This window comes from Neofelis nebulosa, chromosome 10, assembly GCF_028018385.1.
Source record: "Neofelis nebulosa isolate mNeoNeb1 chromosome 10, mNeoNeb1.pri, whole genome shotgun sequence".
Classification (NCBI taxonomy): domain Eukaryota; kingdom Metazoa; phylum Chordata; class Mammalia; order Carnivora; family Felidae; genus Neofelis; species Neofelis nebulosa.
Window position 1 is genome coordinate 67,293,121 of NC_080791.1, and position 14,985 is coordinate 67,308,105.

Genomic DNA, 14,985 nt, shown 5'->3' on the forward strand with positions numbered 1-14,985 from the left:
ACAAGAGATCTGATTTAAGATGTCAAACATTCTTTAAGATCAACTATTCTTTATCTCTTTTTAATAATTAGCATATTGTATCAGCCTATAAAATAGCTCACTCTTTGGATTGCGTAAACATATGTATTTACCAACACTGCAACCAACCACAGTACCAACAACAGAAAACTAAAGACTCTTAGCTGTCTCTCTTGAATATGTACTCAACAAAGTCCACACTGACCAAATACACTAATTGCTTTACCTTCATCTGGTGCACTCAGGCCCAACATGGTGAATGGCATTTCGTGAAGCAACACCGCACAATCACGCCAGTTGAAATAAAATCTCTGTACTCATTCCAAAACTAGATCTATATAGTTTAAAATGCCTATATCGTCCATATCTGCTATGCTTAGGGAAAAATAAGAAGCTGCCTGTAAGTAAAGAGTCGCAATTTTGGTCCCAATTGTTGTCAGGTGATTTTTCTCTCTATCCAGTATTCTGATCCCTGCAGACCCTCTACCCCTCCGTGCCCGCTATATGCTAGAATGCCTCGAGCTTGGTCCGGGCCTTCTCTTGTCATTCTACATCCTCTCCCTAGATTATCTTACACAATTCCATAGTTTTAAATTTCATTTATATGTCAGCAGCTCACAGACTTCTTTCTCTAGCCCAGAAACCGTCTTTTGAGCTCCAAATCCGTATATCCAACCTGTCCGATATCTGTCCCAGACATATCTCTGATACCCAAGTAGTGATGTAGTCTTGCCCTAATGTACTCCTCTATAATCATTTCTATCTTGGAAAATGACACTTCAATCACCCAGTAATTGATGGCAGAACTCTGGAAGTTCTTCCTGACACTACTTTTTCAATGACCTGTATATATAATGCATTAGCAAGACCTAGTGATTAAGATTGATTGATTGATTGATTGATTATAGTGGAGGTAGAGAGAAATGGAGATATACTATGTCCACTACCTTAAACCTATTCCTAGCTGTTTATCATGTGTTACCTGGCCAGTCACCAGGACTAGTTTCCTAAGTGGTCTGCCCACATCCTCTCAAACACTCTAATCTATTCTACACAATGTAACCAGAACAATCTTTTAAAATGACAAAACCAATTCTTTATCACAGGCACATGCTGATTGAAACATATACACATCACTTAAAACTTTCAGTTACATTGCACCTAAGGTAAAATCCCAACTCCATAACATATCCTTTGCCAAAAGAAGTCTCAGAGACAAAAGCATTTAGAAAAAAAAAAAAAAAAGATTTCTTAGAAAAACACTTGCAAAAGTTTACAATGAGTTCAACTTTAGAAGGACTGGTTCACAAAACACGGTCCCCAAGGTTATATGGTTCATAATGGAAAAAGCAACTTTCTCACATGTTTGCCATACTCCCCCAAATTATTGCATATCATCAGACTTAGAAAAGTCAGCATTACAAAAGTCAGCAATTAAATTATTTTTGTTAGGGAATCAGTAACATGCGAGAAAGGCTAAAGGTTTTATTCACTTTGGAGACTATAGATAGTATGACACTGTCCTTTTTTGGCTTACCTCAGAGCACAAAGTGTTTTGTTTTTCCTAACTGTGGTATGTGACATACATACTTTCTCATATTGGAAGCAGGGAAAGGTGCTAATTTTGCTCTATGTGGATAAATCTGGGCATGATGTGGCTACTTCTTATGTCTTTGCCCTCAACTTATGTTATGCTCCCCATATCTATGTTCCAGCCACATGGCCTTCTTTCAGGTTCACCAACTCTTCCCCCAGCACACTGTTCCCTGTCTGGTACACACTCTCTTGTAGCCTTTATGGAGCCAAATCTTACTCATCTTCCCAGTTACAACTTAAGTATCACTTCCTCCAAATCCCAATCTAAATCTATTCTCCTATTACTCAATCAGTCATAATGTCTGCATTATCAGTTAGGATGCCTTTGGTTGTCAGTAACTCAACGACAAATTCAAACATATTGCTAGGGTCTTCAAGGCCAGGGAGGTTTTGAGCATGGAGAAGAACATTCACCAATATGTGTACTTTTGTACAAAGCTCACCTTATAAACATTAATATGTAGTAAGCAGTATTTCCTGGAAATGTTGTCTTGTTTTGTCCCAAACAGTATTTACTAAGCATATGTGGCTATTGAGCGCTGGAAATATGGCTAATGCTACTGAGGAATTGAATTTTTAATTTCATTTATTTTTAATTAACATTTAAAACTGATAATTGCTTCAGTTTTTGGAAAACTTAAGCATGCTTGGAAGAACTCAGATATGTGAATCTATTTTTGCAACTGCAAATTTTAAGAAATCTAAATTTTATGAAATCAATTTCCAATTGAAATTAAGCAATTAAGAATAAAGCATGTAAGTGTAAAGTACATAATGGATTTCTAAGATTTGTATAAAAATGTAAATTATCTCAGTTTTTATATTGATTACCTGTTGAAATTATATTTTGGATATATTGGGTTAAATAAAATATGTCACTAAAATCAATTTCATCTACTTGCTTTTGCTTTTTAAGTGTGGCTAATAGAAAACTGTAAATCACCTAGCTTATTTAAAATTACATGACTAATTACAGAGTTAGCATTATGTTAGGACAGCACAGCCCTTAATGTTGAAATAGTTTACTCAACTAACCGAAACAAATTTAACAAAGTTTCCACATAAAAAGGCTTACAAAGTTTCCACTTAAAGTTTTTGAGGGAGTTAGGAGGAAATACAAATGTCGAGTTGGTGCTTTTAAAAGGTAAGTGTATAACATGCTGATGCTGGATTGGAATTTAGGGCTTTTAGGGGGAGTGGATGGAGTATTAGATAAACCGGGAGGCCACTGCAGTAATCCAGGCATCAAAATGATGATATTGGTTCCCGGCTAGAATGGAGGCGGTGAGATGAAGAGAAGATACACCTGAGAGGCATTTAGGAGGTAAAACTGACGTGGTTTAAAAACTTAGATTCTTATCTGATTGAATGAAAACATTGATTACAGACTATTAATCATATTCTACACTGAAAACAGTAATTAAAACGTATTTAATCGAAGTCTATAATGTAATCAAAACAGATTACAGGTTTAATCACATTCTTCAACAACTTTATTAAAATCACAAATTCAGCAGATTCTCATATGCTTCCAAGAACCGAAAACACGCGCGCGCGCGCGCACACACGCGCACACACACACACACACACACACAACACACGCGCACACATAAAATACAGAACTGTCATAATGATTACAGAATTCACTGGAACATTTACATTTAAACTGATCACAAAGGTAGCACAGGTATGACTTGCACCTAATATCTGCTAAAGGAGGAGCCCCTGACAGGGCTGAGGAATGCATGATTGAATTATTCACGGCAATCTACAGAAGAAAAGATCGGCCAACTCCGGGGCACAGAGGCGGAGTCCGGCTCGGACACTATTGCCAGAATTGGCCGGAGGTCCCACGTCAGTCAGTGGCCAGGCCCCGAACTCGAGCCTCATTCGTCGTCCGCCCACCACGGGGCGGGACGGCTACGCCTTCGGCGCTTTTATTCACGCCGCGCCAGTGCGGGTCTGATTCGGAAGCCGCAGACCCACCGAGGAGCTGGCACGCTAACGAAAACCTCGGCGCCGTCATTTCAGAGTCAAGGAAACATCGTCAAGGAAACATCGGAGACACAGGCTGAGCCTGCCGTCCGACAGGCCCTCCCGCGGGGAATGCTTCCGGGGCAGGGGGCGGGGCTGCCGGAAGTGGCCGGACGCCGTCTGCTGTTCGTTGTTTAAGCGGCTGACGGGAAGGAGAAGCCGAAGCCCCGGCGGCGCCGCGGGGCGGCAGTCACGACCTGATCCCGGGCGGCCGCTAGCCTCTGGACGAGCCAGAAGCCAGGAGTACCGGCTGCGGAGCGGAGGGGCGAGACGCCCGCTCGCCTTCTGATCTCATCATGTCGCGGGGCTCCATCGAGATTCCCCTCCGGGACACTGACGAGGTAAGTGTCGCGTATGGGGGAGGGTGGGGGCCGTGAACTTGGACGATCTCTTCCTCTCCCCTTCTCTCGACTTCGTCTCCTAAGCGAGAGCACCTTCTCCCCCAGGAGCCCAGGTCGAAATCCCCCGCCGAAATCCCAGTCACCTCCTTCCCCAGCTCCTGCACCTTCCCAGGCTGGGAACATCACGTCCCCGCAGCCTCGGAGCCACCCCGAGGAGTACTTGAAAGTTCCTTTCCTACCTGTTCGTCTGTTACAGTACTCTGCTCTCTTCCTAATTCACGGGCGCAGGATGTGAGAGTGCCGATAAATTGTAAGGCACCTCAGATAAAAGAGGTGGGCGCTGATGTCACCGTGGTCTCTCTGCTGCTCAAACTATCTTTCCCAGAGAGTACATAGGAGTCGCCCTTTATCCCTTAGAAACTCGCGTCTGTCATGGTGCACTGTGTCCTCCACACACGGCTCCATCAGCGAAATAGAGACCCAGAGATATAGCCTCCACTGTGCACAGATAGAATTTAACCCTCTCTCCCTTCCCACGCCTCATCATGGGTAGTCTGGGGCTTGTCTGAGTAAAGCTCTCAGCAGTGATGTTTATAATATATATATATCTCATACTTGTACTTTTGTTGGGTTGAGATAAGATACTGAGATATAATTCACTTAGCGTCAAATCCACTGGTTTTCAGTAGTATTTGCAAAGTTGTGTAACCATAACCACTATCTAATTCCAGAACATTCACCTACTGTTAATTTTTGTGCCCACTTTCAGGAGTGTCGGTGACGCGCAAATGCTGTCTCCCTGATTAATGTGTACAGGGGCATTCAACTTTGCATTGCCTCTGGATTATGCCTCTCAAGTTGTCAGACCTATAGCCTCAGAGTGTCTGGGGTGCTTTTCTGCACTCTACCTGCATTATGTGTTAAGCAGGGTTTGGTTTTGTTATTTTTGAGCAAGCAAAGCTTTTGGAACATTTTATAGTTCTAGTGATTTGAAGACAACTAGCAGTATTTGTTGGCTTCTCTGTGCTTTTATCTTAATATTATCATATGACCTATTTGACATGTGTGCCTTAAACATTTCTTAACATGTATTTGCTCATCCCTATTGAAAGTGAACACAAATCCTCTGTGTATCCATATTGATGTATATTCTGAAAAGCAGCAAAGAAGAAATGTGAATTTAAGGAAGAAATAAAAGTTAAAACCTACATTTTGTGTTTTAGGTCATTGAACTTGACTTCGACCAGTTACCGGAGGGAGACGAAGTTATCAGTATTCTGAAACAGGAACACACACAACTGCACATATGGATTGCTTTGGCGGTCAGTGTTCATGTAACAAATATTTTTTATATGTTGACTGGGAAAAACCTATGATTTCTATTTCCAGATACAGTCATAGCCAGCTTGGGAGCATGATAAGTAAATTGTACCATGTGTATGGAAGTTAATTGTATTACCATTTATAGAACAAGAAGACCAGTTTCCCAAGTGATGTGCTAGTCCACTGGTAAATTAGTATGGGTTGGTAAAGGCAAAAGTCATTTACATTAAACAGTATTCCGTGCTGAGTATTTGATTATTTATTAATTACTCAGTGAAGACTGGCTTATGGTTTGTAGATAATCTGAGAAAAAACAAGATACCACCATGTAAACATTACTTAGTGTTGTTGTCCATAACAATAAAACATTTCCCATAAAATACTCTAGAAAGTGATTACATTCCAGGCTCGCTCATAAAAGCTCTTTGGGGTGAGGTTTATCTCAGTCTTGTTTTTTGTCCTCTTTGATCCCTTCCACAACATAAACCCTCCTGGAGATTCTCAGGAGAATCACTTCAGAGAGCCTAAAATTCTAACATCCTTCACTCTCCCCAGAACTGACTGCCTAATGTTTCCTTTTTGTGAGAACATCCTAGTAGATTATTCTGGTAATATAATACAACATATACTGCAATCATTTTTGCAAAGCAAGTGTGCCACAGGTCACTTTCATGTAAAGATACATAGGAGGTACCTTATATTATCTTGAAAGGTAGAAGTAGATCTAAAATTGAACTTATATCCAGTGCTCAAACTTAACTGTAAAGAATTTCTTAGATATAGATTTACAGAGAAATACTTGTAGTGACAATAGTGCCTTTCTGAAGTGTTGTTTTCCTAGTCTGTGGAGAACAAGCCATTGATGCTTGTCACATAGTTTTTAAAGCCAGAGGGAATTTAGATTTTCTGTAGTGTAATGCCTTCTTTAACAGCACTTACAGAAAAAATGGAATATTGAAGTATTAGCATGGTACCTGCGGTAAAATTGATGAAACATTGTGGGCTGTAGTATGTTACAAAGAAAAGAGTGTAGGCTTTGGGATCAGAGAGACCTTTGTTCAAATTCCTACTTGGCTGCTAACTAGCTGTGTGACCTTAGACAAATGATCTACCTTCTGAGCCTGTTTTCTCATCTACAATGTGATGTTAGTATTCACTTTAAGAGTGATTGTAGTAGATTAGATTGTAGTAGATTGTGTAGATTAAAGATAAGCATGTAAAGCTCCTGGTGCAGTCTGTGGCTCATAGTAGTTAATAAATGATGAATATTCTTTTTAGTATTAATAAATGAAACAAATGCCCAAAGAAGTTATTCAGCAGGCCCAAAGTCATGGATAATTTCGATAGATCTAGAACCAGAGCCTAAGTTTTCTGTTTAGAATTCTGTATCCCTATCCCTCTCCTTATTGCTTTTTCTCTTGGGCTCTGATTTAGTTTGAAATCAACTATTGCTAGCTAAGTAGTAATTTGGAAACATTGATAGTGATTATCACTTTTTTAACAGCTTTATTAAGGCATAATTCACCTATAATAAACTGCACATATTTGACATGTACCATTTGAGATGTTTTACCATATTTCACCCCTGTGAAATCACCACCACAATCAAGATTAATATATCCATCACTCCCTAAAACCTTCTTCCAGACTCTTTCCCACCCCGCATGGTGCTTAGCCTACACCTGATCTGCTTTTGTTGCTAAAGATTGCATATTCTAGAGTTTTATACAAGTGGAATCATTTCAATATGTACTCTTTTTGGTCTGTCTTCTCTCAGCATAATCATCTTGAGATTTATCCACATTGTAGTATGTATGAGTAGTTCTTTACTTTTTTCTACTGAGCAGCAGCTATTATACCACAAGCAGATTACCACTGCTTGTTTATCCATTCACCTGTTGATCAACAATCGAGTTGTTTCCAGTTTTTGGCTATTACAGACAGAGCTGCTGTAAATGTTTGTATGCATCTTTTTGTATGGACATATGCTTTAATAATCCTAATCTGATTCTTTACCTTTTAGCTGGAATATTACAAGCAAGGAAAAACAGAAGAGTTTGTAAAGTTGTTGGAAGCAGCACGTATAGATGGCAATTTGGACTATAGAGACCATGAGAAAGACCAGATGACCTGCTTGGATACATTGGCAGCCTATTATGTACAACAGGCTCGGAAGGAAAAGAATAAGGATAATAAGAAAGATCTTATTACACAGGCAACCCTGTTGTATACCATGGCCGATAAAATTATTATGTATGATCAGGTAAAATAAGATTTCTTTGAATTTATGAAAGGGAAAAAAAATACCACATGAAATAAAATGTGTGTGATAGGGGCGCCTGGGTGGCTCAGTCGGTTAGGCGTCCGACTTCGGCTCAGGTCATGATCTCACGGTCTGTGAGTTCGAGCCCTGCGTCAGGCTCTGTGCTGACTGCTCGGAGCCTGGAGCCTGTTTCGGATTCTGTGTCTCCCTCTCTGCCCCTCCCCTGTTCACGCTCTGTCTCTCTCTGTCTCAAAAATAAATAAACGTTAAAAAAAATAAATAAATAAAAAATAAAATAAAATAAAATGTGTGTGATAGGCAACAGATTTTTTTTTTAAAAGAATTTTTCTTAAAATAATGTGGTTGATAATAAATAGTCAAAAGAAGGAATTCCTTGTTAAAATGGAAATTTCTTTGGTTATTGTACTGTTGAAGTAATGTGGGCAAATTTAGCATACATAAAACTTATCCACATGTTGAGTCAATAATTCTTTCATCTCCAGGTGAATTTCAGGCATATTTTAAGGAGTCTAACTTTTCTTTTCGTCATTGTTCCTGGCACAGACGACTTGCATTTCTGGATAATTTCTTGATTTGTAATTAAGAATTACCTATTGGTAGTTCAAACACATTATAGTCAATAGAAGAATTTGTGTGATATTCCACCTCCTTCCTATATAGTTTTCATTTTATTGTTGTATATTCATGGTAAATTATGGTTAGTCTTTGGTAAAGTCAAGTCTAAGATGATGTATTACTTTTTCAGAACCACTTGTTAGGAAGAGCCTGCTTCTGCCTACTGGAAGGTGACAAAATGGATCAGGCTGATGCACAGTTTCATTTTGTACTCAACCAGTCTCCAAATAATATTCCAGCCCTTCTTGGTAAGTCATTTTTGGCAGCCATTTTAGGAAACTGTTTTTCATCATATGCCTGGAATATATTTCTTTGGCCTAGACAGCAGCATAGAAGAGCTTTACCTTATAAAAATGATCTGCAGGGCACCTAGGTGGCTCAGTCGGTTAAGCATCTGACTGCGGCTCAGGTCATGACCTCACGGTTAGTGGGTTACTGAGTTTGAGTCCTGCATCCAGTAAGCTCAAGCCCCACTTCCGGTGAACACGAGCCCTGCTTTGGGTTAAAAAAAAAAAAAAGCAGTCCCCATGTTGGCAAGCCCCACTTCTCTCTGTCTCTCTCTGTCTCCCTCTGTCTCCCTCTGTCTCCCTCTGTCTCCCTCTCTCCCTCCCTCCCTCCCCCCCTCCTCCCTCCCTCCCTCTCTCCCTCTCCCCCCCATACCTTGTTCATTTGTGCCCTCCTTGTCACGTAAATAAATAAATACATAAATAAATAAGATCTACAGTGATCTATGATCATTGTTTCTTTTTAAGCTGCATAAATAGAAGCTATACCAGTTAAGAATAATCTGTAATCCACTTCTAAAGAGTCAATAAGCAATTTCTATTTGGACAACGGTCAGCTCTTTTACTTATTGTTGTATAATATTTAATATGACTTTTATTTATAAGCATACATTAATATATTCTTATGGAAAACAGGTTTGATATGAAATCATTTTTACCGTATTCAAGTATTTCTTATTCAGAGATGTATTTGATATAGGTGAGTTCATGTAGAGTGTATGAGACTTGTGTTTTTTAAACAACTCATGTTTATCTTTAAAAATCATTTAGGGAAAGCTTGCATTTCATTCAACAAGAAGGATTACAGAGGAGCTCTTGCTTACTATAAGAAAGCATTGCGTACTAACCCAGGATGTCCAGGTAAGAGAAAAACTTTAAGTCTAAGCTGTGTATGATCCAAGTGAAAATATTGAGGATTTGACAGTTGCCTATGAAGTTAGTTGTGATATAGGGTTGTTGAAAGAATTGAAATTTTTAAAAAATGTTATGTTTGATCCGAAAGCTGAATAGCAGATCATCTTATAATCTTTTTGTTCTTATACTATTTTTCTATTGAAAATCACTAGTGATTTAGCAAATCTTATTGAGTATCAACTATGTGCCAGGCATTGTTCTAGACCCAAGGAATGCAGCAATGAACCAAAGAGACAAAAATCTTTGCCCCCATGGAATCCATTTTCCAGTGGAGAAGATAAAATGAGTAAAATATAAACTATGCAAGATAGTGGTAAAAGGAAAGTAAAGCAGAAAAGGTATATGAGAAGAACTGGGGGTTTGCTTAGAAAAAATCAGGAAAATATGTCAGTGAAACAGTAACATTTGAGTAAAAACCTTAAAATAATAAGCATGTAGATTAAATGGGAGAAGATTATTCCCAGAGAGGGGGAATAGGAGGTACAAAGGCTCTGAGGAAAGAGTGGGCCTAGCAGGTTTCAAGAACAGTGAGGAAGCTAGTGTGTCTGGAATCAAGAGGGAAAATGAGGAGGAAAAGTAGTAAGAACTGAGTCAAAGATATAACCAAGGACCAGTCATGTAAGGCATAATAGATTAGTATAAGGACTTTAGCTTTTACTCTGACAGACATAGGAAGCCATTGGAGGGCTTTGGGCAAAGGAGTAAGTAACATGATCTGACTCATATTGAAAGGATCATTTTGAGCTTCTGGGATGAGACTAGAGTGGGGCAGGGGGGCAAAGATAGAAGTAGGGAGACCAGGCAGAAAGCTGTTGCGGTCATGTGGGTCAGAGATGATTGTGGCTTGCACTAGGGTGGCAGTAGTGGAGGTATAAGTGATCAGATTCTATGTATACTTTGAAGGACGAACTGACAGAGTAGATGTGATATATGAGCAACTGACAGAGTAGGTGTGATGTATGGGCCAAAGGAGGGATCAAAGGTAACTCCTTTGCATAAGCGACTGTAAGAGTAGAGTTACATTTTAGTATATCTGGAAAATAGTTCAAGAAGAATTATTTTTCAACATGAAAATTTTAAAATACCTTTTAGATGTACAACTGGAGAGGTCAGGAGGGCTGTAGTTCAGGAAGGAGGTCGGAGCTGAAGTAATTAATTTGGAAGTCATCAACATATAGATGGTGTATAAAGCCATGAAACTATGAGGTCGCCAGGGGAGTGAGTGTAGGTAGAAAAGAGGCCCAAAGATGGAGTTCTAGGGCATTCTGGCATTGTAGAGGTTAGGGAAATGAGGAAGATGCAGCAAAGGAGCCTGAGAAGGAGCAGCCAGATGTAGGAGGAAAAGAGAGTAAGTGCAATGTCCTTGAAATCCAATGTAAAATGTTTCCAGGACAAGACATCAGACAGTATCACATTCTATTGTTAGGTCAAGTAAAGTAGGGACCGAGAATCAATCATTGAATTCAGCAGCATACTAAGCATTAGTGACCTTGATAAAAGCAGTTTTACTGGAATGGTGGGGGTGAGATCCTTGTTGGAATGCATTTAAGAAGATAATGGAAAAGGAGAGTTATTAGAGGCAGCACCCACCTGTAGATAGATATGTCAAGGAGTTTTGTTCTCAGGGGAAGAATAGGAGTGGGTTGACAAATGGAAAGGAAAATGGAATCAAGAGAAGATCTTTTTAAGATGGGAGAATGTATATGGATGAGAATGATCTGATACAGAAAATTTGATAATGCAGGAAAAAGAGGAGAGGGTTGCTGAAGCAATGTCCTTAAATAAATGAGAAGGGGTGAGATCTCATGACCAACCAGTGGAGAGGCTGACCCTTCATGGGAACATGGTAGAGTTTTGGCATGGCCTTAAAATTGGGGAGCATGTATAAGCATAGCTCTGAAGAGAATGACAGTATGTACATGTAGTCAGGCACGATATTGAAGACCTTACTGAAGCTTTTTGCTCTCTGTTTAAAAATTTCTCTTCAAAAATTAAGACACTGAAGGTAGAGTGTAACCAGGAGTGTTGGAAGACAAGAGAAGTACCAGTATTGTAGGTGTTCTGTTTATGATGAGAAAGGAGAGCAGTATGGTATACTATCCACTGAAAGCAAGTTTGTGGTCTACCAAAAGATTTTGTAGTGTAAATATACTGAGGTTAATTTCGGGATTTTGAGACTCAATGTTTAAGTATTTTGTTTAATTTGAACCCTAAAAATGTCCTAGTTTCACAGACTGAATGACTGTTTTTTTTAGCGGAAGTTCGTTTAGGAATGGGCCATTGCTTTGTGAAACTTAACAAACTGGAAAAAGCTCGTCTGGCATTCAGCAGAGCCCTGGAACTCAACTCCAAATGTGTGGGAGCATTGGTTGGACTGGCTGTACTAGAACTCAACAATAAAGAGGTATGTGAGTGAAAAAAAATTTCCTGACTGATTTGTCAGACTTACTGTTACTTATCTAAAATTCTTGAGGCCAAAGTGTTTTAGAGGACAAGACTGCAGGTAATAGGTTATTGGGATGCCTGGGTGGTTCAGTTGGTTAAGCATCTGATGCTTGGTTTTGGCTCAAGTCATGATCTCACAGTTTGTGAGTTCAAGCTCTGCATTTATTAGGCTTTGTGCTGACGGTGTGGAGCCTGCTTGGGATTCTCTGTCTCCTCTTTCTGTTCTTCCACCCCCCCTTTCTCTCTCAAATTAAGTAAATAAACATTTAATAAGATTTCATGTAATAGAACTATAATATGATGCCTGGACTGCATAATATATAATACCCAGGTATTAGGACACCACCCCAAATGCAAACATGTATTTCTGTGTCAGAGTGAGTGACTGTTCACACTAATAGGGTAACCTCACAATTCAGGTAAAGTTTTGCCACCAAGTGAGCTTACTCCAAGATTACAAAATAGCTTGTGTTTTAAGAAGTTTTTGGATTTCAGAATTTCAGGTGAGGAGTTGGTAGGTTGTATATCAGTTTGGCATGCTTTCAATTGCAAGTAACAAAAAGCATACTACAGTGACTTAAACATGAGGGGTTTTATCATCCACTAAACCAGCTATCTAAGGTCTTGGATTTGGCACCTCAGTATCATTAAACCCAAAGTTTTACATCTTTCTGTCCTTAGTATGTGGATTTTTCTTCTCATGTCCGTCACCTCATAGTTACAAGATAGCTGCTGCATCTCCAGGCATCTGATCATTTCATCAGCCTGATATAGAGGGAGGAAAGGGAAAGGATAAACGGCTTTCTGTTAGAGCAGTTCTGTCTCCATCATGCTTCCCCTTGTGTATAATTGTCTAGACAGGATTATCAGGGTTTCTCAGCACTATTGACATATGGGGCTAGATAGTTTTTTGTTGTGGGAAATTATCCTACCCGTTGGTAGGCTGATCAGCAGAATCCCTGGCTTCTGCCCACTACATGCCAGCACATCCGTCCTGTTGTGATAATGAAAAAAATGACATTACCCCCGGTTTAGAAGTGCCTGGGCCAATCCCCAGAGAAGGGAAATAGATTATCTTAACTCTTTTGGATCAGTCATCATTCATCCCCTGAGGTTTGCAAAGAGGAAAAAGGAACTTTCCTTCCTGAAATTAAAAAATCTCCACAGGCTGTAAAGTCTGGCCTCTGTTAACAGGGTAAGAAGGGTGTACAAGCTGTTGGGTAATCCACAAACATCTGCCACACCAAGAAGATAGCTAAAATCTATAAAACTAGAAGGGGGCTTTTTGTGAGGGAGGTTCTAACAATTTAACTCAGTATTTGAAATTTTTTTTTATCCCTGCTGAATGTTAACTAAATAAGAGCTATGTTTGGTGTCTGAACTTAGATTTATGTAACCTATTTTTCAGACTATAAAGAAAATTTTCAAAAAATGCTGATTAAACGAACCATGAGGTCCTGACCTGAGGCAGAGTCAGATACTTAACAACTGAGCCAGCCAGGCGCCCTGATCCCTCTGGTTTAAATGAAGGAATCCACCTCCAAAACACCTCGTCCTCAGCTTGCTCTCTTAAATTCCAGAGATGCTAGGAGTGCCTGGGTGGCTCAGTCAGTTGAGCATCTGACTTTGGCTCAGGTCATGATCTCGAGGTCCTTGAGTTCGAGCACTGCGTTGGGCTCTGTGCTGACAGCTCAGAGCCTGGAGCCTGCTTCAGATTCTGTGTCTCCCTCTTTATCTGCCTCTCCCCAACTCATGCTCTATCTCTCTCTCTGTCAAAAATAAATAAACATTAAAAAAATTTAAATTTCGGGGCGCCTGGGTGGTGCAGTCGGTTGGGCGTCCGACTTCGGCTCAGGTCACGATCTCGCGGTCCGTGAGTTCGAGCCCCGCGTCGGGCTCTGGGCTGGTGGCTCGGAGCCTGGAGCCTGGAGCCTGCTTCCGATTCTGTGTCTCCCTCTTTCTCTGCCCCTCCCCCGTTCATGCTCTGTCTCTCTCTCTCTCAAAAATGAAAACGTAAAAAAAAAAAAAAAAGTAAAAAAAAAAAAATTTAAATTTCAAAAAAAAATGCTGATTAAATAATGGCCCTGTTGTCATCATTTTTCTTTTAGGCTGATTCCATCAAAAATGGTGTCCAGCTTCTTTCCAGAGCCTATACTATTGATCCTAGCAACCCCATGGTATTGAACCATTTGGCAAATCACTTTTTCTTCAAAAAGGTAAGAGAACTCAATTTATTAAAGTTGTTTGCTTTTAAATCCTGATTTGTTTTTCTGTTCTGCAGTTGATACTCTACTTTTTAACTTGGAAAAAAAAATTAAAAATCTCAGGAGGTTTTTTCAAATTAGAGTTTGTATTAGTTAATTGGGGGTGGGTATGTTTGTTCATTCATTCACTCATTTTATATTTATTGACCCTTTATACTATACCTAACACTGTGATAGGGATGTGGAGACCAATAAGATAGAGTTTCTGTACTCAGGAGTTCAGTTTCATAGAAAATGCAGACATGTCGGGGCGCCTGGGTGGCGCAGTCGGTTAGGCGTCCGACTTCAGCCAGGTCACGATCTCGCGGTCCGTGAGTTCGAGCCCCACGTCAGGCTCTGGGCTGATGGCTCGGAGCCTGGAGCCTGTTTCCGATTCTGTGTCTCCCTCTCTCTCTGCCCCTCCCCCGTTCATGCTCTGTCTCTCTCTGTCCCAAAAATAAAATTAAAAACGTTGAAAAAAAAAAATTTAAAAAAAAAAAAAAAAAAAAGAAAATGCAGACATGTAAACAAATGTAAATATAGAAATAAAGGTCTCTACCCTGCTGTGGTAGAAAAACGAAAGAGGAAGTGATCAAGTGGTTAAGGAGGTTTTCACCAAGAAGGAGAAGCCCTTGAACTAGGTTTTTAGGAGGAAATCTTTAGGTAGTTGAAAAGGGAAAGGTACAGATCTATGAAATATTCTCAGTAGTTTAGTAAAAGCATGGCATATGGTGGGCTCATGATAGACAATGCATTGGATCCAGATGGTGGGACACTGGTGTGATATAAGGTGTTTGGATATACTTCTCTAGGCAACCAATGAGTCATTGAAGTTTTTGTTTGTTTTTGCATATTGATCAAGATGTATTTTTTAAAGTTGCCACTAA

General features: G+C 39.8%; 1 protein-coding gene across 1 annotated transcript in view; it reads left to right on the top strand.

The window, feature by feature from the left end:
* Positions 1-3,478: 3,478 nt before the first annotated feature.
* The window catches only part of CTR9 (CTR9 homolog, Paf1/RNA polymerase II complex component), a 29,032-nt gene continuing 17,525 nt past the window's right edge, over positions 3,479-14,985 (top strand). Inside the window, exons 1-7 of the mRNA XM_058688243.1 lie at positions 3,479-3,989; positions 5,213-5,311; positions 7,336-7,575; positions 8,342-8,459; positions 9,267-9,356; positions 11,666-11,814; positions 13,964-14,071. Of these exons, the coding sequence (XP_058544226.1) occupies positions 3,945-3,989; positions 5,213-5,311; positions 7,336-7,575; positions 8,342-8,459; positions 9,267-9,356; positions 11,666-11,814; positions 13,964-14,071 (849 nt within the window). The 5' untranslated portion in view covers positions 3,479-3,944. The remainder of the gene's footprint in view (positions 3,990-5,212; positions 5,312-7,335; positions 7,576-8,341; positions 8,460-9,266; positions 9,357-11,665; positions 11,815-13,963; positions 14,072-14,985) is intronic.